Raw genomic sequence first — 25,723 nt, forward strand, 5'->3', positions numbered from 1 at the left:
ATATTAGTGTTATTTTTCACAGAAATTCAAAGTATCAGACCGAGCAGGATACCGTGTGGAGCAGTGGACAAAGATTGGCGGGATGGAACGCAGACCAGGGGCTGGGGCAGGGCAGAGTTTTATATATAGAAATCTGTAAAACATCCATCTTGAACATGCTCAGTAGAAGTTACTCTCAAATAACAACATCACAGACACTAGTGTAAGTCCATACATGTTAATGAAGCCATAACTTAGTAAATGTGTTTTGTGGTAACTCCTTCAAATTTGCATTCTACCTTTCATTAGCATCAATCACAGAGATAGTGCTAAAATGGAACGGTATTTCTCAAAAATGCTTTGTAAAACCTGATCCTATATACCGATCCTCTAGGAAAGCTTAGTAGAACACTCACCCAAGATTCCACTCATTTCCTAATAATTTGCCGGCAATGCATGCCCATAACAAATGTACAAAAGGAGAAAGCACTGTCACTATTAAAAACACAATCATTAATGGGGAGAGCTTTCAAACTGGACAATAGGAAAGTAGTTTATGACAACTATAAATCTGTTTATAGTTATCCTTTATCAAGTACATTATAAAAAAATGATATCTTGAAGCTGATTGGTTGATTTGGGCAACTTATCCACTAGTTGATACTGTACATCTACCCCTAAAGGAAAGCCAAAGAAAGAACTGACAACACAATGAAATCTATTTCCTATAAGTCTTTCTTTCGCAATGGCCATGAATATAAGTCAAGGCCAAATGTGACATATATTTACTACTCTGTTACTTGGTAGTTTGCTCGTGCGCCTATGGAAGAGCTGACACAAAGGAATTATCCCATTCTGAATATTCAACAATTATGCTTCTAAAAACACCGGTAGGTATCATTATGCCAGCGATATTCACATCAAGCCATTTACATGGGAACATATCTAAAATTATTTTCTTATAACCTTTTTATGACCATATACAGTATGCACAACATTGGTGTTTTTTCATCTAACGTGCCATACAGAGTCCTCCACAACATTTATTGCCCTCTCCGGAAATTGATAATTGACAAGCAGTATTTAATCAAGGACTACATTATGTTTCCTACTGAAGAACAAAACTATTTCAAATGAAACTTTTACCAACTGATGAAACAACGGTTTTACTCAAAATGTTGTCTACAAGGATGGCTTTACTCAGTAACATTTCCAAACAATATTTCTTTGTATAACAAATCATGAGATAAAACACAGAGAAATGTGTTCATGTCAATATTCCTTGCACTTGGTGGACACTTTGGTCAAAATTCATATGTGTTAGCAATGGTCGTTGTTCACGCACCAGAGCAATTATTGAAAACTGTCCATGTGCTCCAATCAAAATGCGCATGTGCAAGGGTTCGACTGCAGGCGCGCTTGCACTGAAAACCTTGTCACAAGGTGATTGACAGGTGGCTATTTGGAGATGATAAAGGGGAGTTATTGGGGAGTGGTAGGAAAGATGCAGGTGTGCCATGACCATTATCAGCGCCTGTATCATCTAATGACTGCATGATCATTCTTAAAAAATATGTGTCATTGAGTCACTACTACGTTGGGAGTCTGCGTAGACTTAGTCCAACCCTAAGCTTCAATGTTCTCTGCAATTGTGTATAATATGCAAATGTGTAGGCTTTTACAATTGAGCTTGCGATGAGTCCAGTAGTGTCTCTTTTCATTATTAGCTTTACTTGCTGACATTAGCAACTTCATAACCTACAGAATGTCAATTGCAACTGAATTTGTGTAAAACATGAATTAGGACTTTTATTCATATTCAGCAAACACTACAGATTAAGCCGCTCAAGTTCAGTCTGCCAGCTCGCCATATCGGAAAAGCTGGCAGATGGCGTATGGCGGAGACAGGGATGCGCGAACGTCTCGCATGCTCGCACATCCCATTGCCTAGAATTCCTGGCAGACCTGGCACATGGCAGTAGTCACGCCAGATCCCCGTCCAAAGAGAGCAGCTCCACCTGTACTATAATTATTTGTTCAGTAATTATCTGATTCCTCTTGTTTTTATATATATATATATATATATATATATATATATATATATATATATATATATATATACTGTATATATATATATATAAATCTATTATCCGGAAACCCCCTTTACAAATTCTGTGTTTGCCGCTAAACAAGGAGCTTAATAAATTGTATATTTAATTTAAAAAAATCAATGTAAATGTTTCAACACGCACGCATGTTCTTTGCTATCTATGGATCAAGAGTAGAAACATATATGATAATGTCTTTCCGATTCTAAACCTAAAATGTAAATAAAACAAATTTTTCAATAATAAAGACACAAACTGTATGCTATCTTAATCAGAAATTTTCTAAATAAATGTTTCAATCAATCAATAAGTATGATTAATGATCAATGTCTTTTGACCATGTAGTTACAATATGTGTCAGTGGTACACCTGATATAATTATTTGGAATAGGTATTTGAACTTGAACCAACCTGGGTCCGTCACTTTCACATTAAACCGGGTCACCCATTATGCAGAGGGCAACCTGGATTTAACCTTTCTTATAACCTGGGCTAAATTGCTGGGTTGATTGGTGAAACAGGTAAAGGTGCAAATGTGTATAGTTGTATATTAGCACAGTAATCAAATTATATTCCTTTTCTAAATATGATACTAAAATAATACAAAATAATAATAATAATAATAATGCCTTGATTGTCAGGGGAACCATGGAACATAACCTTACATCTGGTATACCAATTAATGGCATTGCTTACAAAAAATGTCCTGTTGCCTGTACAGATGAAGCCTTCTTCAGCTAGCCTTCTATGGATAGCGATGGTGAGCCATGGTGCGCCAAGGCCTATTGTTCTCAGGTGCAATACAATACATAGAACAATACATAGGGGATTACCATTGGATTAAAGTCCGAAAACTCTGGCTCACTTAATCCTATTAAACCAGCAATTTGGGTTTACTGGGGGAAGATCATGTCAAACAAATCTTATTGACTTTTTTGACTGGGTGAGTGAAGGAATAGATCAAGGTGGGGCTGTAGATGTAGCTTATCTAGAATTTAGTAAAGCTTTTGACACTGTCCCACATCGCAGACTGTTAAATAAACTTGAAAGCTTGGAATTGGATTCGAAGATGGTTGAATGGATAAGAGCGTGGTTGCAGGACAGAAAACAGAGAGTTGTAGTAAACAGAATACAGTCAAAGGAGGGAAAGGTTACAAGTGGAGTACCCCTGGGATCTGTACTTGGACCAGTGCTTTTTAATATCTTTACTGGTGATATTGCAAATGAAATTGAGGGTAAAATGTGCCTTTCTGCAGATGACACAAAGGTATGCAACAGGGTAGACACACCAGGAGGGGTAAAACAAATGATTGATAATCTAGGTAGAGGAATGGTCAAGAGAATGGCAACTACAGTTTAATGCCAAAAAATGTAAAATCAGGCACTTGGGTCTCAAAAATCCAAAGACTAAATATAGTATAAATGGCACTATAATGGAAACTACTGAGTAAGAGAGGGATCTAGGTGTCACTATTCAGGGGACTTAAAGGCAGGTAGGCAGTGTAACAAAGCAATGAAGAAGGTAAGTCAGATGCTTGGTTGCATAGGGAGAGGTATCAGCAGTAGAAAGAAAAAAGTAATAATGCCACTGTATAGGTCATTGGTGCGACCTCATCTAGAGTACTGTGTTCAGTTCTGGATGCCATATCTCCAGAAGGATATAAATAAATTAGAGTCTGTACAAAGAAGGGCAACTAAAATGGTGCATGGCCTACATCACAAAGCATACCAGGAAAGACTAAAAGATCTTAATATGTATAGATGAGAGCAGAGAAGGGAAAGGGGGGACATGATAGAAACTTTCAAATATATCAAGGGTTTTAAAATGGTACAGGTGGGAGACATTCTTCACAGGAAGAGGAGCAACAGAACACGAGGAGGTGCATTAATTACTTCACAGAAAGGGTAGTGGATAAAGTAAGTGGAATAGCCTCCCATCAGAGGTGGTAGAGTTAAATACAGTAGAGCAATTTAAACATGCTTGGGATAGGCATATTGATATCCTTACAAAAATATAAGGATCAAATATGGTTTGAGGTAACATGTTTAAAAAAGGGGAAGACTTGAAGATAAGTGGTTCTTATCTGCCATCAAATTATATGTTTCTTTGTCTCTGAAGGGCTAGATAAGGATGTCTCTATCTGTATGTAGAGCATACCTTCCAACAATCCTGTAGTGCAGTGTTTTTCAACCACTGTGCCGTGGCACACTAGTGTGCCTTGAGCGGTTCTCAAGTGTGCCCCCAGATCTAGAGATGCCAAAACCAGTTTACAGCCACCAGCAGTTCAACTGTTATTTACTGGTCTCTTCTTTTTATGTAAAGGGTCAATGTATTTTATTTTTGTTACCTGTGAGGACCAGTGTGATTGTTTTTTATATGGGAGCCAATAGGTTTTTTTTTTTCCTGTGGGGATCTCATGGTGTGCCTTGGCAATTTTTAAAATCTTATTTATTGTGCCGCAAGGTAAAAAGGTTGAAAATCACTGCTGGAGTGGGATGGGTGGGGTTGAGGGGGTGGCAGCTGGGGCAATCACACCACTGTTCTGCTATGTGATGGGCAAGCAGCAGGTACATAGTTACCATGCAGTCCCTGACATCTTCGGGGTTGCTGTACATGCCCCTAGAGCGATGAAATGTGGGATGCTACAAAGCCACACCCCATACTCACAATACCATACCTCTTCTCAGGAGCATGCGTGAAGTTTCCCACTCCACTGTCTGCCAATGTTAGTCGGTATGGTAGAATAGTTGACCAAAATGAATTGCACTCAGAATAGAGCAGTTCATGGGATGCTAGTTTAGATATGGCAAACCAGGACACCAGTTGTGAGGATAACTTTGTTACGACTGTAAGGTTTGGTAAACATGATAAAAGCAGTGACGTGCGGTGACGTCAGTCACTGGTGAGGCTCTGATTGATTTATACCAAGCATATATATATATATATATATATATATATATATATTTAATTTATATATACACATACACACACACACATATATATATATATATATATATATATGTGTGTGCTGGAAGGTCACCTTACACAGTGATGTAAGATGCACATAGATGCAGTATACATGCCGGGTGGAGGAATACTGAGGAGTCCCGTAGAAGGAGATTGAGCCGTACCTGGGCTCACAGAGGCCAGATCTCACCCTGGTGCAGCGTTCAACGGCCTCCTGCAATCACCTTTCAGGAACAGCACAGCAGCCAGTTACCGAAACAGCTGAATGCTCCCGGCAACCGCATGCTGTGCTCCCCCGACCTGCTAGCCCACTTGCCGGCCCCCGGAGTCTAAGGCTGGAAGATAAAAAGACGTACTAGCAGCCACCCCCCAGCCAGGACCAGGAGCAGGCTCCCTCTTGTCACGGCTGCCTCTCCGTGCTGGGCAGTGTATACACTCACCCTCCTCTCTGACCGGACACTGCGTCTGTTCACAGACCCCCTGCTGCAGCCACTGGTTCTCCTGCGCTGCTCAGGGGACAGCACAGTAATGGAATACGGCTTCCCAGCGGCAGCTACGGGGACAGGACACAGGCAGGGAGCCCCGGGGGTACTTTAGGAATATACTAGTGGTGACCGGCAACATGTCAGCGGAGTGTGCGCTTTCACGTGTGCGGCTGCAGGGGCACTCTGGCACATTACCTGGCTCCGGGTGAGACATGTGGGTGGATCAGGGGGGACACAGCACAAAGAACACTACCGTCCTGGCCCCTGCTCTTTATGGAGACAAGGATGTGCTGCGCTTTGAACGAGTCCCGCTCCCGCCGCAGATGCCCACTACCGCCGGCGCTGCCCGCTACTATCGCCGCCAATACCTGCCAAACGCAGATGCCCGCTGCCAGTGCCCGACATTGCAGGTAATAGCTTCTGGGTAGGGGAGGGGGTGCGTGTCTGGTAATTAGTGTCCCCCGGCTGGTCCAGCTGCTGCTGCTGCACGCTCTGATCCCGGCAGATAGGGCTGGCTCTGAGAGCGGATACAGGCTGTCGGTGTATGACAGCCTGTATCTGCTGTCCTATCACATCTGTCTCAGTGACAGCCCTGTCACTGAGGCAGATGTGTAGGTGCCGCTACCCCATTGGTTTCTAATGGGCTTTTTGGACACTTTTTGTGCCCGTCCTTAGATCCGCCCCCCCGCTGCTGGCAATTTTAAATTGTCAATAGGAGGCACAGGTCCCGATGCCTCCCCACCACATAAATTATATATAAAAAAAATACAAATAAGATATTTATTGCACACTATATGTGTGTTAAATATCTGTATTTTTTTTAAATCATTTATGACAGGTGAGGCACTGCCTACCCTGCCTCCCCTGACTGCACGTCCCTGGATAAAAGTCTGGTCTAAATGTGAACTGCAAGAGTGCAAAAATTCATAAGAGTGTCACACAGGTATGTAAATTTTTGAGCGCAACACAGATGATGACAACTTTGCTTTCTGATGATTCAACTTATGCAAACTTTGATTTGTGCACAAAAGTTAACATACTGTTACCTACACCTATTTGTGTATATGAAACATAAATGCATTCTGTGTTTAGACTTTGGTCCCATACCTAATATATCTCATTATGGTATCTTACCAATGGTATTCAAATATTCCAAAATATTCCAAAATACAGAAAAATCCGATATCCAAAATATTTCTGGTTCAAGACTTTTGAATATGGGTGACTCACCCTGTACAGTTATATAAATGAACATGAACAGGAATTAAAGAAGGCATCAATATGAGAAACACATACGGTATTTGATTTCAGCTTAATATGACTGAACTCGAACCAATTACGACTGCATATGCCAACAAAAAACACAATTCATGGAAATACGATTCTTTTGGCATCCTAGCGATGCACAGGATTTTTGATCTCAACTGAAAATTCTTTGTAAATTTACCCCTAACCCTCTAAATATAAGTTTACTTTGTATACAATACTTATTTACAAAAATACTTTATTTAAAAAAAAACTACCTTTGGTTTGCTTAATTGCATCTACAAGTTTTCTTTCAAACCTGTAAATTACTACTAAAATTTTGGATTTGTAGATAATTATCACAGTATCTATTTACGTATTTTAAATCAGAGTACATAACTTGGTCTTGTTTCCACATTATACTCCCTTACAGTTTTACTTTAATAGCTGTAACTATCTGGGTTGTTTTCATATGTAAAATACATAGTAGTTGAGGTTAAAAAAGACATATGTCCATCAATTTCAACCTTTTTTGCAGATCTACAGTAACTAAGATGTACAGTATATACTAGCTGTGATACCCCCTATAATATAATATACTTATTGGGCTAAATACCGATTATGGGTTGTATCCCTGGATATATGTACAGTAATTACAGTAGCGCTAGAAAGTCTACTTCAAAGGAATATAATGTCATTGGTTACATATATATATTTTTCATACAATTTTCTTTCTTTTCAACATAAAAAGGGGAACATTTAAGGAGTGTAAGAAATTGGTGTGGCCTTAAGCTGTTTTGAATTTTTCAGCTTCAGGATATTCAATAAAAGCCCACCTTTTCCCCATACATTAATATTTGGGTGAAAACACACAGAATCTTAAGGCCCCCACACACTAGAACAATTTTTTGGCCGATTGTCCGATTTCCGACAGACCGTCCGATATATCGGCCGAATTTTACCGATAATCAGCAAAAATCGGCGTATTATTGCCGATTATGGATAACAATCGACCAATATATTGGACGATTGGTCGGAAATCGGCCAAAAAATCGTTCTAGTGTGTGGGGAGCCTTAAATAATGTCACTAGCCTACAATGTGTGTTTTCACTGGAAAACAGGCTGATGAAGATTTTGTTTCTGAACCTGCTGAGGTCCTGGTTAAAAAAAATCCTTGATAAGACATGCAAGTGGCCTGTCATTTACTGCTGTCTAATTAACCCCCCAGGCCTAAATGGATAGCTCAGGGGGGTTAATTAGCCCATTGTATATTACTGATGCTAATTGACTTCCAAATACTATAGTCTATGATTTCTATTTTGCTGATTTCTAATTGTTGTACATAGAGAAACAAAAAGCTGATGATTTTATTTATCAGCTGCTATCTAGTTATTTAATAAAATTTTGTTGCAGAAAAAAAATAGACCAAACATAATTATAATTACTACAGTCAGTCATTTTGCAATACAAACATATTTATTTTCTCAAATCAATAATAAAAAGGTTTTATGTTATGGTTTTCACACTTCATAATACTCTGATAAAGTTACGGATTGCAATTGAATTAATATGGAACATATGTGATTACGTCTGTCAAAATGGTAAAAATCTGAATAATGCTGGAATACACATGCCAACGGCATTGGAAACAAAGCCAAGTGAATCAACTATGCATAAGAACAAAGAAAGCGGGGTGCATAAAATGGCAGCAGGTGCTCTGGACTGATGAGTCAACATTTGAAATATTTGACTGTAAAAGAAGGCAGTTTATTCACCGGTGGAGGCCGGTAGAATAATGAGTGTCTCCAGGCAACAGTAAAGTATAGTGGTGGTTTGGGGCTGCATTTCAGCAATTGGAGTTGGGGCTTTGGTCAGGCTTAATGGTGTCCTCACAGCTGAGAAATAAAGGCAGGTACTTATCCATCATGAAATACCATAAGGGAAGTGTCTTGTTTACTTCAAATATAGGACAGGATAAATATAGGGTAGGACAATGGACCCAAACATACAGCCAATGATTGGTATTCCATGTAAAGGTGAACAAGATGTCCTGCAAGCATTGATATTGCCCCCATGGAGCCGTGATCTCGACATCATTAAATCTGGCTGGGATTACATGAAGAGACAAAAGGATTTGAGCTAGCCTACATCTACAGAAGATCTGTGGTAAGTTCTCCAAGATGTTTGGAACAACCTACCTGCTAAATTCCTTTAAAAACTGTGTACGAGTGTACACAGTTTTTAAAGGAATTTAAAAATTGTGTAAAAGTGTGCCTAACACAATTGGTGCTGTTTGAATACAAATGGAGGTCACACCAAGTATTGTTGTCACAACATTAGGCTCCACCAGCTCCAAAGGAAAAATTCTGCAATTTGAGGTTCCGTGGACAAGGCTAAATGATGTGATGCATATTATTTAGCCACACCTCCTCAGTCTGGTAATTTTCTCCTAATTCTGACCACTGGACTAGGAATGGGGAATGTCAGGAGATTCACCTTCACTTGCAGACGTGCAAATGTCTTATTTAAATATCCTGCTCTCCCTCTATCTTATATTGTGTATATCTATCTATTTACAAGGTATTGTCTTTACTGTATATGCTGTAAAAATGCATTGGTGACCGGTCTTGACATAAGAAAGGAAATGATTGAAATGATGACTATAATAATGACATGGATGATGATGATGGAATAAGATGCCTTATATCTGATTTGGATTGGTGAGTGCCCTCTATGGTCTATGTCAACTTGGTGGCTTAGTCACTATATGCATCTACCTCCAGGGGCGGATTTAGGGATGAGGGCGCCCCTAGGCACAACAATAATGTTTACTAAGTAGGACAGTTTATAGGGGCAGTATCTGCATGTCCTATCCATTTACACTCCATTTAAGATGAAATATAGTACAGTACAGTGGATATTTTGCAGTTATTGGTACATTTTGGGCTGACAGTACTATCACAGGCATCCAAGTGCCGCCCCCAAACATGTGCCGCCCCTAGTCCGGTGCCTCACGTGCCTAATGGGAAATTTGGCTCTGTCTACCTCCAATCTCTGCCTTCATAGCCCCCTCTCTCCATATCCAGCAAGTTTGAAACAGATAATTTTGCTTTTGCTTTCTGTTAAGGAGTTAAGGCTTGCCTGCCATCTAAGCCTGCATCTCAAGCATGTCATCTGAAGCATGAGTTACGATTGGAGTGAAGTTTTAAAACCATCTCATCTCCTATTTACAGGTACATGAATCCCATTTTTCAATATCTGATGCTTTTCATTTAAAGAAAGGTCTGCATTGTAAATTGTTTTTGTAAAGGTGCGTACACACGGGGGCGATTTTGTGTAATATCGTGGGAAATATGGTCGCTAAGCGACCATATTGCCCGCGATGGGAGTGTGCACCGGCGATATATCGCCGGGTGCGCGCTCCCGTTTTTACCCCTGTAGTGATCGCTGGTCGCAGGAACATGCTCCTGCGACCAGCTGATTCCCACTGCCGGGCTCCCCCGGTAGTTTCTTTTTCATCAGCGACCATCTCTGGTCGCTGATGAAAAGGAGAAACTGAGCAATATATTGCTCAGCCATATATTGCTCAGCGATATATGGCTGAGCAATATATCTCCCCCGTGTGTACGGGGCTTTACTGGGAGCCTGCAACTTCCCCCACCATTAATTAGCTTGTTGAGCAATGTGTTCAAACACCATCCACTCCCCTGCACCAGCTGATCCAAACTTTCCTTTAAAATTGGAAATATTTGGAACTGAACACTGAAAAAATTACATTCATACAAATTGTTAAATTCTGAAAGCTGTTAATTTAATAATGGAGCTTGAAGGTGAGGAATTAGTATTTCATAATATTGTGCTTTTGTTTTAAATATGTGTTGGTTTAGAGGAGAGAGGGCTATTGACTTCACAGATTGCTTGGATTTACATATTTCAGGTACATTTTTTTTCAAACACTATTTCAGGACCCAAAACACACAGCACTCTGACTCCGTTGGGACAATACTGATACTGGGTCACTGTTCCTTTCAGTTCTCCCTCATTCTGCTCTCCAACAGAGAGCTATCTGAACCCAAGAGTGGTGAGCAGAGCACTGTCTGTATATTTAATGTCTATTATGTGTATGAAGCAGCATCCCATGATAAGCCACCAAAAAAAAAACTAGGTGACAATTCTGTGCTGGCCAGAAAAGACGTCACCAGCGAGTTGTGGGCCCAGGTGCAAAAATATGCTTTGGGCCACTCAAAATGGGTACAGTGATCGCCAAAGACGGTCTGCAGTGTGTGTGTGTGAGAGAGAGTGTGTGTGTGAATGATTAGGGTTATAGGCTGCAGGGTGTGTGTGGTTAGGGTTATAGGCTGCGGAGTGTGTGTGGTTAGGGTTATAGGCTGTGGGGTGTGTGTGGTTAGGGATACAGGTTGCTGGGGGTTTGTGTATGGTTAGGGTTATAGGCTGCGGGGTGTGTGTGTATGGTTAGGGTTATAGATTGCAGGGTTTGTGTGTGTTTAGGGTTATAGACTGCGGTGTGTATGTGTGTTATTTTTGGGGTGAGGGTTTTTTTTTTTTTAGGAAATTTTTGCTGGGCTGGAGGGGGGGGGGTTGTATTTTCTGGCTCTGTGTGTGTGTGGCTAGGGTTATAGGCTGCGGTGTGTGTGTGTGGTTAGGGTTATTGCCTGCGGGGTGTTTGTCTATGTGGTTTGTGTTATAGGCTGCAGGGGTTTATAGTTAGGCTGCGGAGGGGAGTGTATGGTTAGGTTTAGGCTGTGGGAAAGGGAAGGGGGATGAGTGGGGTTAGGCTGCAGGTGAGTGGTGAATGGTTGGGCTGTGGGGGGGGGGGTGTATAGATAGGGTTGGTCTATGAAGGGATGTATAGTTAGGGTTAAGCTACTGGAGAGTGTATAATAAATGGTAGTGTGCAGGGGAGGGGGGTATATGGTTAGAGTTAGGCTGGGATGGTTAAAGTTTGAGTCACCGTTATATTTTTTATGCTTTTTTGTGCCCCCCCCCCCCCCCTGTTATACTTTTTTTGTGCACCCCCTTCAATTGTAAAATGGGTACTTGTGAGTTATCCGGGCTGCCGATTTCTAAATCGGGTCGGATCGGGCACATCGCATCGCATCGCATGCGACCATCGGATGCGATGCGATGCGATGACCCGATTTTTCCATAGGAATCAATGTTAAAATGGACTGAGTCCATTTTAACATGGAATTCAATGGGAAAAAGGGGTCCTTTTCATACCCCTACTATCCAAGTGGGCATGGAGTTGGATATAAACCTGTGGCGAGCGTAGCGAGCCACCGAGCCCGAAGCGTGGCGAGCGTAGCGAGCCCCGCGAGGGGACACAGAATACCGTCCCCTCGCGGGGCTCGCTTCGCTCGCCACGCTTCGGGCTCGGTGGCTCGCTACGCTCGCCACAGGTTTATATCCAACTCCATGCCCACTTGGATAGTAGGGGTATGAAAAGGACCCCTTTTTCCCATTGAATTCCATGTTAAAATGGACTCAGTCCATTTTAACATTGATTCCTATGGAAAAATCGGGTCATCGCATCCGATGGTCGCATGCGATGCGATGCGATGCGATATCGCATCGCATCGCATCTGATTGTATGCCTTAACTTAAGGCATACAATCAAAAAATCGGCAGCCCAGATAACTCACAAGTACCGTAAAATGTTTCTGTGCCTCCAGCCCCTCTTTTATTTTGTTATTTTATTTTAAGAAGCTTTATGTGCCCCTCCCCCCTTATAATTTGGGATGTTTCAGCTGCGGCCCCCACTCACCTCAAAGTAAATTACCTAGAGGCTGACATGGTTGCTTTCCCTGTCGCTCCTCCTTGAGTCTTCGGTGGTCAGCCTCAGAGCAGACAGGACTTCAGTTCCTGTCTGACTCCAAGAATGAGTGAGAGCAGCAACAGGCAGCCTTGCGATTGGCTGCTGCCTGCTGCTATGGTTACCGACGGAGACCAGTCCAGCAGTCATCAGACGGAATGGATGCAGAGGTGCAGGGTGCTGCTGTCATAGCCTCTGCATCCATGTGGGCCCGACATGCACCTGCCACCCGGCCGTGCAGTCCCCGACGTCCGCGGACACACGCGGCAGCGCCGCACATATAAAATGAAAGAAAGTTACTTTGTTTTGCTGGGCGGTCGGTGGCATTGGGTCCCTTTACCCCCTTGGGTAAAGGGGCCCAAGGTGGTAGTTCCGCCCCTGCTCAGTTTACTTAGAATGAGTGGCGGAACTGCCCAGCTGGGGTCAGTAAGTTTATGTTAGAAGTGCAGACCCTGGCCTGGACAATGGGTTTAGTTTAGACCTGATTGCAGGGCCGTGGATTTCTAGTGATCAGGTAGACAATGCCTGCTAGAGTGAAATCCTGCCTTGCGAATTAATGTGTTCGCTGTGTAAAAATATGTGTATGGCTGCAAACCTGTTTAAAAGCATTCATAAATTGCTCACCATCTAATGATATGTACGCTAGGCATCGCTCATTGCAGGCTCAGAGTAGCCAGAGACTTACTCGGCATCTACCATGAATACAGGCATACCTATTCTAGAAGGGTGTGTATCATGTCACCAGCATGTTGGTCGACAGTCATTAGGTCGACACTATTTGGTCGACATGCACTTAGACCGGCATGAGTCTAGGTTGACATGCAGGAATGTTGACTTGAGTCTAGGTCAACATGTGTTAGGTCAACATGGACATTAGGTCGACATGGTCATTAGGTCGACATTGGTTAGGTTGACAGCCAAAAGGTCGACATGGGGTTTTTCTCATTTTTTGTCCCAAATGTCGACACATTCGACATGGACACTGAAAAGTAGCACCGCGTCCCCTCGCCATGCTTTGGGCACGGTGCCTTGCTATGCTTGGCACACTATTTTATTCTCTCACCACACCCTAGTGCAGGCATTCCCAACCACAGTCCTCAAGGCACACCAACAGTGCAGGTTTTAGTGATATCCAGCTTCAGCACAGATGGTTTAATCAGAATCCCTCACATACTAATTAAGTCACCTGTGCTCAAGCCTGGATATCTACAAAACCTGCACTGTTGGTGTGCCTTGAGGACTGTGGTTGGGAATGCCTGCCCTAGTGGATAGTAGGGCATGAAATACCACCCGTCGGCACATGTCGGCTCAAAATTTTACAAAAAAACCCAAGTCGACCTTTTGACTGTTGACCTAACCCATGTCGACCTAATGACCCTGTCGACTCATGTCGACCTTCCTGCATGTTGACCTAGACTCATGTCGACCTAAATGCATGTCGACCTAATGACTGTTGACCAACATGCTGGTGACCAAAAGACTGTATCCCTTCTAGAACTAACATCACACACCCTCCCTTTAAACACTTGGCACGCCTGCATTTTCTTGGCACTGCCATGAAACGTCCGGTTCCCACCCGCAGATGCCTACTTCCTGTCAATCTACTTGCGTACGGCTAGCAATCCAAAAAGTAGCAAACTTTCATCACATTAGGAGTTACGCATGCGTATTATGGGCCGCTATAAAGGTGAAGGTGCACAGTCTATGGATAATTGGCCGCCATGTGAAGTCACAGCGAGGCAATTAGGTATTACCCCCAATGCGCTCAAAATGGAGATGATACTAATTTGGATTTATAATAACTAGACCCCATCATAGTGCAGAAAAGATCATTTGTAAAATAAAAATTAACTAATGAACGAAATAGCTATAAACTGTCTGCAGAAAATCTGTCGGAATAACACTGTATGGTAGCGCTTACCTGTGTTGGTGCGATATGAGCTGGTATGTGCTGGTAATAATGGATCTCCCTGGCTTTGGCTGAGGCTTCTCATTGGTGGCTTCTGATAAACTCTGTCTTCATAAATAGGTTCTATGTGATGTTCTGGTGACTGTAACGCCCTTAATTCAGAGCCTATGTGGCTGTGCTGACTGGTGTAAGATGCTCGAGATCCTGCAGGGAAAAATAAGCATAATTAAATAAATAAAGTAAAAAAAATGGATATAGCGCTTACCAAAAATATTCTCTTAATTTAAAATTACATTAATATGACAAATGATTCGTTTAATTGTTGCAAAGTTTGTGTATGTAACAAACATTATGGGCCAAATGTAATAGTGTATAGAGTTTTCCCCATTTTTTTTTAAAGCGGCAATCAATTACATGGCAAAATCAAACTGGTTTTACGGTGTAAATGATTGCTGCTTTAAAAAAATGGGAAAACTCTCCCAAAATCTCTCACTTTCTGATTCTCACAGAGAATGGCACTATATGGGAGACCCCCACACTCTTGTGTAAATTTGGCTTTATAAAAGCGAAGCACAGATAAAAAATGGGGATTTATGATCAAAGGGTCCCAAATGGTAGGTGCATATAATAAAATGGGGAATTAAAGAAATGATTAATAGATGGAATGGAAATGGACTATAAGTTTGTGGTGGGCAAGACCATATCCTGGCAAGACCACCATACATAAAGTAGCCTATTTGGCTACTTTATGTTCACAGCCTTATGTTCATGAATGCTGTGTACACACGGTGCGGTTCAGGGTCACTTTGTATTCGATTTGGACTATATAGTCCAATTTGAATACAAAGTGACCCTGAATCGAACATGTACAGACGCATATGAGGCAGATTCGATCCCCATGCACTGCCCCACGGCATCGGTATCAAAAGCAGAAATAGACTGTGCAGGCAAGTCTATTCTGCTTTGATCTGCTAGACGGAAAGGAGTGCCATGCTGCTCAACTCAGTATGGTCCCTGCCCCCCACATACACACGCACACACCTTCCTTCCCTCCCTGGCGGGTTCAGGCAGCCGCCGCATTGCAGGGTGTACAGACCTTAAAAAACATTTTTCAATTTAGTATAATCTAGATGAGTTCCCATTTTAGTGGGGCCTTTTTTTTTTCATTTTATGTGAATTAGCATGGTTATAATAATATAATATCGGCAAAAAGCATTTTATTGATAAGCAATCTATATTTATTTAAAAATGTATTGCAGCCCACTTAATCCTACTCAAATCATTGAATAACCTCCTTATATGAATTCAAGAATCAGAAAGAAATGATATAAAATTACAATATAGCATTTTTTACTTATTTATTTTTTCCAGTTTCTTGATTAAATAATGCCACAAAGAATTCATGCTGCTCTGGGAGTAAAGAAGAATCCTTAAAAAGAACTAGAAAGGTGAAGCAATAGCCATGTTTCCCAGACTGAAAACAAGTTGCAGGGGTGAAGGACACCCTTTTACAAAAATAGTATGACATTTTATAACTTCTTTAGGGTTGCGCTTTAGTATGTACTGCCAATCAGCAACCCTTAAGAGGTCATACTATTTTTGACTTACGCTTTTACTTCTAGCTTGCTACCAAAAGCAAATTTGAAACAGATCTTTTGCTTTCACTTTCTGGTCCATCGAGTGGCCTCTAGTGGTCACTGGCAGTACTTCACTGTATAAAAGGTGAGTAGTTAGCCTCATACTGTGTATATATATGTGGTTATGCCCTAGATTTGACACAGGTCTCCAGCACACGCTGTCCCTATTATTGCATATCAGTTGATACTCCACCCACACTGTAGCTTCACCCACAATGATGGCTCTAAAATCTAGGTTTTCTCACCACAAAAATTAGGCTTGAACCAGCCCTGAGCCCACCACTCTCTCTGCCCAGCTGTCACAGTTTTACATTGTATGTGGCACAGGCTGGCGGCTGTCTTACTGCAGCTGCAGTATTTCACTCCCCCTTGGCACAAGCAAGTCACTCCCCTTGTCAATGAGCGATTCACTCCCTTGGCAACAAGCATGTATTCCTCCTTGGCATTGGGCATGAAGCCCCTGGCATCGAGCATGAAGCCCTGACAATGAGCATGTAGGTATGCGGCACTTATGTGTCAAATATGTAATGAGCATTACGGGTTGTTATATAGTATGTAATGATCATCATGATGTGTGGCACAATGTGTAAATGGCATTACGGCATGTGGCTTTATGTGTAATGAGTAGTACGGAGTTTGCTAAAATGTGTAATGGGCATTACAGTGTGTGGTATAATGTATAATACCACGCCCTCTCTTTGTGATGCCATGCCGGCCTTCTTAGTAAATTTCCCCCTATGTGGATGTTTCCCATCTTGACACTGGCCCTGATTCAGAGATGGACCATTTGGCACAGCAGCACTGGGGAAAATATGGTATGCCTGCATGAGCCAGCATCTCAGATCAGAGTGCTTCATCAAAAGACAAAGAGGGGAATGCAATGCTCCGCCACTTTTCCCAATGGGGGAAACAGCGGTGGGTCCCTATTCAATGCTGTCTTTACAATTCAATGCAGCTGACTGGTCTAAATTTGAAGTTGTAATAAAAATATATATTTTGCAATATTACTGATAAGGGATTAGAACCTTTCAATACACATATACTGTTGAAATGTCTGCAAATTAATTTTCCTCTAGTGAGTTTTTACTTGCAACTTATTTTTATGTAAAGAATTAATACAGTTTTTACACTTAAAAGACAAACTTTTATATCCATTAATTTATGGTGTCATGCATATTAGGTATAAATCTGAGGCCTTACCTGCTAGACTGCCAGGTCTCTGCAATGTGGCGTTGGCATATAGTTCTTGAGAATGCTTATTGTACTGATCAGAGGAGTGAACAAGTCGTTTTGTAGGTGATAGAGTAGCATATGAACCGATAGTTGAACTCAACTGATGCAAAGGTGAAGAAGATATATTTGACTGAATGGTTGGTGGAGAGGTCACACGTACAGATGAAGGAGAAAGGCCAGCCGATGATACAACTATGTTGATAGGTGAACTGGTGCTGTAGGACTTGGCAAGGCGGCTTGGAGACTGTTTTGGTGAAGAAACCCTCTGCACGGTGCTGTAACCACTACTCTCTGAAGCAGAACCCACCCGCTGAAGCTTAGTTGGAGAACCTACTTGCTGCATTGATAAGGGAGAGCTTACTCTCTGTGCTGGCAAAGTTGAGCTTGAATAAAAAAGTGTTGAAGAATGCGGAGAATCAGGCAAATGGAAAGCACTTCCATGGCTTGGCACAAAGGACTCTCTTGAATGAGAGGCAGCATGTGATTGAGAGGATTCAGATCCAGATGAATGAGCAACTCTGCTATTTGTGCCCTGTAGTGAAGAAAAAAAAACTATTTAAAACAGTAACTTTTACTAATATGACAATTTTTCATATTTGAATAACACTACAAGAAGAAGTACTGTATGTACATTCTCATGTTTTCAGTACCATACAAACACTTAAGCCCCATACACATAAGGCGAAAATGGCCATGGCTGATATAGTAAATAATATCGTCCCCGAACATGAGTGGCTAACATTGAGTGTACACACTGAACAACATCGGTACACAATATCGTTCAGCGATGCCACAGAGACTATATATTGACCTGCATGTTCAGCAGACATCAATGGTCCTTAGCTACAGTATGCATGCTCCTGCTCATCATTAACTATTGAATGTTCACACTAAAAGATATTATAAAATATATTACTCAGAAAGCGCTTCTGAGTGACATCTTTTATTATCTTGTCTAGTGTGTACACGCAACATCGTTAACAATGCACACTCCCTTGCATTGTCAATTAAATCCTCCCTCGTACTGCATGTACAGACAAGGGAGGTCGTCGTTAGTGACGGCCATCGCTCCCAATGATGCTCCCAAGTGTATATGCACTTGCCAATGCTGGCACCCTGCCGGGGCTTTTTGCCCCGTCAATATCGGCATTGGTGGGCATCGATTAGTGTGTATAGAGCTGTAAAATAAAAAATGAGAGACTCCTTATCTGCTAAGCTCAATTTTCTGGAACTGTTTAGGTCCCTAATTGCCAGTGAATCCCACTATTATGTTCATCTCAGTCTTCAAATGTGAATGCTGCATTCCTAACAAGAGTACTGACCACTCCTTACATTAGTGTAAAACAGGCCTTAGTATGTACAGTTAAAAATTTTCTTCTTACCCAAACCTGTGCACTGGTCGACTTCCCTCCTCCCTTTTCCCTTTAACATTGACTATATTTACAGTACTAGTCTAGGGACTGTGGGTGATTCTGGTTTGATTGGACGGGGCCAAATTTGTCCCCATTCCAATGGGGGTATGTGCATGTGCATATTTGCTCATGTGCAGACCCCGGAAGCGAACGGCTCGGTGGTGGACAGAAGCCGCCACCAGGCTAAAGTCAGGGAACACCCAGCGTTTTATGGGCGGCTGATGTCACATGACATCAGTGTCTGCCCCGTTTTCGTTGAACAGCGGCGAAAATAGCAGTCTATTTTCTCTGACTTATTTCCAAAGGGGAGGAAAAACATTCAATGGAAGGTGACCACCAAATGATTTCTCTTCCCTTCGGCCACATCCAAGGGGATGTGGTCTTGGACACATCCAGTTGCATGTTACCGAGGGGATGCATTCAGCGGCGCGCGCGGGGGGGGGGGGGCACCATTTACTGGGGACATCCATAAAACGCTGGCCATTCTCCCGCGGTGTCCCCCCATCCGCCCCCTCCCCTATCCGTGCGAACAACACAGCGAGTGTGAGACTCACCGAAGGCATTCACACAGGGGGTCTGCATATGCATATGCACAAATACACGCATTTGCAGACCCCCCATCATCGGAACAGTCCCATCCGATCACCGCTAAATTACTCCCCAAATGTTATAGGGTGTGAGAATCAGAATGAGCGATTTTGGTAGAGTTTTCCCTTCTTTTTTTAAAAGCAGCAATCAATTACATGGCCAAATCAACCTGGTTTTTCAGTGTAAATGATTGCCACTTTAAAAATATAGGACAACTTCTCAAAATCTCTCACTCTGATTCTCACACCATTTGGCTCTTGATGTTTATGTTTCAAGCCACTATCCTGGACAACAACAAGATCCCACACATGTTTTACAGATGTGTATGAGATATGACCTGGTCATGTAATGTACTGCTGATTGCGTTCATATCCTATACTGTACGTATTTGCAAGGCAAGTTGTTAAACCGCTATGAACTCAGAATATAAACCTCCATATAATCTGTATTACTATTAGTAAAATGTATATACCTAAAGTAGCACCCACATAATTAAAAAGTTAGGTTAGGGCGGTATTATACAAACCACTACATTTTAGATAAAAAGAAAAAAAGATAATTATATAGCTCTAGCCATATTATTATGTGTTCTGACGCTCTATAGAGTAAGTAATCGGCACAAGGTCATTAAGCTCTGCTGACACAAACAATGGCAACAAAGCCCTAGGATGACGCTGGGGAGGTAGAGAGTTAAAGAATCATAATTAAAAGTGTACCTTGTTCCAGAATACCACAAACGACATCTCAAATAATATTCTATTGCTAACTGAGAAAAATACATTTCTGCTAAAAAACTTTGAAAAAAACATTGGGTCTGATTCTGAGGTGGGTGTAACGAAATAAAGAGCAAGGAACTTTCACTGCAGGTGGGGCAGATATAAAATGTACAGAGAGAATTAGTGTGACTGGGCGTCCAAACCCAAAAATAAACTGCTGTGTATAACTAAAGCTATCCAGTATTCATGGTCTGTTACATGCAGAAGCAGCCAGTAATCAGTTGCAGCTTAATACGCCTATCAATCAGGCCAGTGCCTAATTAACCAATAGGCTTATTAAGTTGCAACTGAGAAGGCCAGGACTGGGGGGGTGAAGGCCTCATGTATTCCATGCTTGTTAGCTATCACTTGTCCCCATGGGTAGTAAAGGGCCTGATTCAGACCTGTTCGCTCAGCTCCGTATAATCGCAGCCTAGCCAACAGATAAAAGCCACCCAGCTAAACGTCAGCCCCCTGATGCCCGAATCCCATCACTACAATACGAGGGGATGTGTACGGTAACACATCCCCTCGCATATGGCTGAAAGGAGGAGAAATCATTGGATGGTGGTCAGCCATCTAATGATTTCTTCAGCCTTCGCTCTTAAAAGTAAGTATACACTTACTGTATGTCCATACTTACTTTTCAGATTCCCGCAGATCTCCGAATTTAAGACCCTCACAGGGCGGATGCCTAGCCCAGTGTGATTGTCACAAAACTTGGTGACACTTCCACTTGGGAATTGGCTAGACCTATCACAGGGGCGCGGAGTCTAACTGTGCCGGGGGTTTTCTGCCAGTGACCCCTCCAGGTGGGATTTGGGCTTCTGCGGCTCCCAAAACGTTGGTCACGGCCCCCTGGATAGGTTTCCCTGAGTGGAAGTGCTCGGTGAATATGGACATGGTCGTCTTAGCCGGGTCAGAACCAGATGGACAGTGCAGTACAAGGGATACAGCGAAGAATGGTCAAGGTAAGCCGGGTCGGTAACAATCGGTAACTTCAGTAACGAGGGTCAGGCAAATGGAAGGTCAAGGATCAAGCCGGGTCAGTACACTATGAGTCACGAGGATGGGTACACAGGGGTTAAACGTAAGAGTAGTCAGGAATAGCACGGGTCAGTAACACTTTGATCAGAGACAGTATTAGAACGCTGTAACAGGTGAAGTGAACCTATACTCTGGCGGGGTTTACCTGTCAGGGACTTCCTTTTATCCCTGCAGGCACCCCCACCAATATCCTGCCTGTGCCTTTAATTCTACACGAACGCGGCGCGCACGCCCCTAGTGAGCGCGCGCCTGGCTACCCAGAAGGAACACGCTGCCTGTCCCTCTTGGCGCTGCAGAGAGATCTCTGCTGCCGGAGGAGACTGCGTCCAGCCAGCACCTGCCGCCCATTCCCAGGGAGCAGCCACCCGCACCAGAGGCGCCCCCGGACCCGGTAAGTGACCACTGCGGTCCGGGAGGCCGTGACATTACCCCCTCCCCTAGGGGTGGGCCACGAACACCCTATAGATGGCTTGTTGGGATGTTTCCGATGGAAGTCCCGAAGTAACTGTGGGGCATGGACTTCAGAAGCCTTAACCCAAGCACGTTCCTCTGGGCCAAAACCCTTCCAATCAATAAGGAATTGAACTACACCCCTGGACACCGTGGAATCCAGGATTTTCTTAATCTCATATTCCTCATGGCCTTCTACAGAAATGGGCAAAGGAGGTTGTCTGGTGTTGGAAAACTTGTTGATAACGAGCGGTTTAAGAAGAGAAACACGGAAAACATTGGGAATTCTCAAGGTCTTCGGAAGTTTAATTCTTACTGCCACCGGATTGACTATCTGAAGGATGCTAAAGGGACCAATGTATCTTTGAGCAAGCTTCATGGATGGTACTTTAAGACGAAGATGCTTGGTGGAAAGCCAAACTCTATCTCCGGCTTGAATTGAGGAGTACTTCTCCTTTTGAAATTGGCAAAACGCCTTTCGTGTTCCGAGGATTTTCCCAGATTCCTTTTTACTTCTACCCAAGTATCCAAGAATTTTTTGACTGAATGCTGAACTGCTGGGAGTGGGCTGACAGACTTGGAAAAGAATTCTGGAATATTAGGATGGAACCCATTTAGGATAAAAAATGGAGAATGACCCGTAGATTCGTGGAACAAATTATTATGAGCGAATTCTGCCCAGGGGAGTAGAGACGACCAATCATCTTGATTAGCTGAAACATAGACTCTGAGAGATTTCTCCAAATCTTGGGGATGATAGGCCGAGGAAAAGTGAGGCTTAATGTTGAACGCGGAACATAAAGATCGCCAAAACCTGGATGTGAACTGCACTCCTCTATCAGAGACAATACTTAGTGGAAAGCCGTGGAGTTTGAAGATCTCTCTGATGAACACCTCAGCTAGTTTGGGTGCTGATGGAAGGCCCTTTAATGGAATAAAGTGGGCCGGCTTGGAAAACAAATCCACCACAACCCAGATAGTGTTGTAGCCATGACTGGGTGGAAGCTCAGAGATGAAATCCATAGAAATGTCTTCCCAAGGGTGACCTGGAATTGGAAGAGGATTGAGCATTCCAGCTGAAGCTTGCGTGGAGGACTTGTGCTGAGCGCAGATGTTACAGGCAGCGACAAAGTTTTTTACGTCTGTCCTTATAGATGGCCACCAATAATCACGACAATTAATCTCTAAAGTCTTGTTGGTACCCGCATGACCGGAGAAAAGAGAAGAATGAAACCAATGCATGAGACTGGATCTTGACCTGAACGGCACAAACGTTTTCTGGAGGACGCAATAAAACAGGATGACTTTAAGATGGGCTTTCGCTCATTCAGCTCTTCAGATGAGGCTTAATATTCTTGTCACCGGGACAATAGGTTAGCACTAGATTAAAACGATCAAAAAATAATGACCATCTTGCTTGACGATAATTGAGACAGTTTGCAGTCTTAAGATACAACAAATTCCTATGGTCTGTGTAGACTGTCACTGGATACTTTGCCCCCTCCAGAACGTGCCGCCATTCTTGTAGAGCTAATTTGATAGCCAACAATTCCTTGTCTCCAACCGCATAGTTACGTTCTGCTGGTTGAAATTTTTTGGAAAAAAAACCGCAAGAGTACCACTTATTGGCCTCATCTCTCTGAGAGAGAACTGCCCCGACACCCACCGAGGAGGCGTCTACCTCTAGAAAGAAGGGTTTATCTGGATCAGGGCGTCTCAGGATAGGAGCGGACACAAAGAGCTGCTTGAGTAACAAGAAAGCTTGCTTGGCTTCCAAGGACCACTCTTTCGTATTCTCCCCCTTACGGGTAAGGTTGACTATTGGGGCTACCACTGAGGAATAACTCCTGATAAATTGTCGGTAGAAATTACAGAATCCCAAAAACCTCTGGATGGCTTTCAAACCCACTGGTTGGGGCCAATCAGATATTGCCGACAACTTTTGCGGATCCATGCAAAGCTCCGTACTCGTGACGATGTACCCCAGGAACGGCATCTCCGGCTGTTCAAAAGAACATTTCTCTAGCTTGCAGTACAACTGGTACCTGCGAAGGCGAGCCAGCACCTCACAAACATGACCTCGATGTGCTTGAAGACTCTCGGAAAAAATTAATATGTCATCCAGATAGACAACCATGAACCTATTTAATAGGTCTTGAAATATAGAGTTCATGAATCTTTGGAAGACCGCTGGGGCATTACTTAAACCAAATGGCATCACAAGATATTCGAAATGCCCATCTTGTGTATTAAAGGCCGTCTTCCATTCATCCCCAGACCTGATTCGGATCAAGTTAGAGGCCCCTCGGAGATCTAGTTTTGTAAAGACTCGTGCTCCCTTGATTCTGTCAAAAAGTTCAGAAATTAATGGCAGAGGAAAGCGATCCTTTATCGTGATGGCATTAAGACCCCGGTAATCGATGCAAGGCCTTAGACCACCATCTTACTTTTTGACAAAGAATAGCCCTGCACCTGCTGGCGACTTGGACTCGGTGATGAAGCCTCGTTCTAAGTTGTTCTTGATGTACTCAGACACTGCTTGAGACTCCGCAATGGACAATGGAAACACTCGACCACGAGGAGGTGACTTTCCAGGAATTAAATCAATAGCACAGTCCCACTCTCTATGGACTGGCAATTTCTCCGCCTCCTTTTTACTAAAGACGTACAAGAAGGGTAGGTAGGGTGCTGGAAGCTTGGTATCGGAATCTACCTTGGTAGAAGACAAGGAACAAGGTACACGCTCCACCTTGGAAATGCACCGACCATGACACTTATTTCCCCATGCTAGTATTTGGGGGTACTTCCAATCTAGAATGGGTGAATGCATCTGTAACCAGGGCAATCCCAGAATAACTGGACTCACAGCGGAGGAAAGCACGAAGAAGGAGATATTCTCTTGATGGAGAACCCCTACTTTCATAACTACCGGTCTGGTACTGGAATATATACTTGAAAGCGGCAGTCTGTTCCCATCCACCCCTACTATATGTAAGGGGTTGGACAAAGCTTGATATGGAATTCCCAGGCGCTTGACTGTCTGAGCTGTGATAAAATTACTATCGGCACCTGAATCCAGAAAAGCCTTGAGAGCAACGTGGGAATTATGACCTTGGAGGGTGATATCGATGGTAAAACCCGCTGCAGAGACTCGAGACGGGGTATGTGACACTGTGCCTAGGCTGACCCCCCTGTAGTCAGTTAGGCTTTGTCGTTTACCGGACGCTTGAAACAACTGGAGAAAATGTGGCCGGATTCCCCGCAGTAAAGGCACAAGCGATTCTTGAACCTCCGTTCTCTCTCAGCGAATGGAAGATGGGATTTCCCAATCTGCATGGGTTCCTCTAACTGTTGGCTGGTTGCCGCAACCGGAGCAGAAGCGGAGCTAGACTCTGGGGAAACAAATCGGGGAGCCAATTAGAAAGTAAACCTCCGGGACTGCTCCTTCTCCCTCTCTCGGTAGCGGAGGTCTATCCGAGTGCACAAGGAAATCAAATCATCCAAGGTAGCAGCAGGCTCTCGGGCCGCCAATTCATCCTTGATCCTGTCTGTCAAACCTTGTGTGAAGGTGGCTATCAAGGCTTCTTCATTCCACCCTAACTCGGAGGCTAGGGTCCGGAACTGAACCGTATACTGGCCCACCGTTTGGGTTCCTTGCTTCAGGCGCAGAATTGCTGAAGCAGAAGAAGTTACCCGGCCTGGTTCATCGAAGACCTTGCGAAACTCAGCGATGAAATCTGTGCTTCGGTTGACGATGGCGTGATTCTTCTCCCAAAGTGGGGAAGCCCAGGACAGAGCTTGACCTGTTAACAGGGAAATGATATAAGCCACTTTAGTTCTTTCCAAAGGAAAAGATGCTGCTTGAATCTCAAATTGGATCAAACATTGATTCAGAAACCCTCGACACTCCTTTGGATTACCGTCAAACTTAGCCTGGTTAGGAATTCGTAGGGAAGGTGCACCCACGACCACTGCTGGAGGCGCTGGTGCCGGCGGAGGTGGAGGTGGTGGAGACTCCACGCGCTGCATCAGGGTTTGAAGACACTGCATGATCTGTGCCTGTTCCTGCTTCTC

At 43.2% G+C, this 25,723-nt stretch overlaps 1 protein-coding gene across 9 annotated transcripts in view; it reads right to left on the minus strand.

The window, feature by feature from the left end:
* CTNND2 (catenin delta 2) overlaps window positions 1–25,723 on the minus strand; it is a 444,220-nt gene that overhangs the window by 232,792 nt on the left and 185,705 nt on the right. For all 9 annotated transcript variants that reach the window (XM_083188240.1, XM_083188245.1, XM_083188239.1 and 6 more), the window contains exons 7-8: window positions 17,365–17,929; window positions 14,540–14,731 (exon numbers count right to left, since the gene is read on the minus strand). In XM_083188240.1, the coding sequence (XP_083044366.1) occupies window positions 14,540–14,731; window positions 17,365–17,929 (757 nt within the window). The remainder of the gene's footprint in view (window positions 1–14,539; window positions 14,732–17,364; window positions 17,930–25,723) is intronic.

This window comes from Crinia signifera, chromosome 5 (assembly GCF_055691185.1).
Source record: "Crinia signifera chromosome 5, ASM5569118v1, whole genome shotgun sequence".
Classification (NCBI taxonomy): domain Eukaryota; kingdom Metazoa; phylum Chordata; class Amphibia; order Anura; family Myobatrachidae; genus Crinia; species Crinia signifera.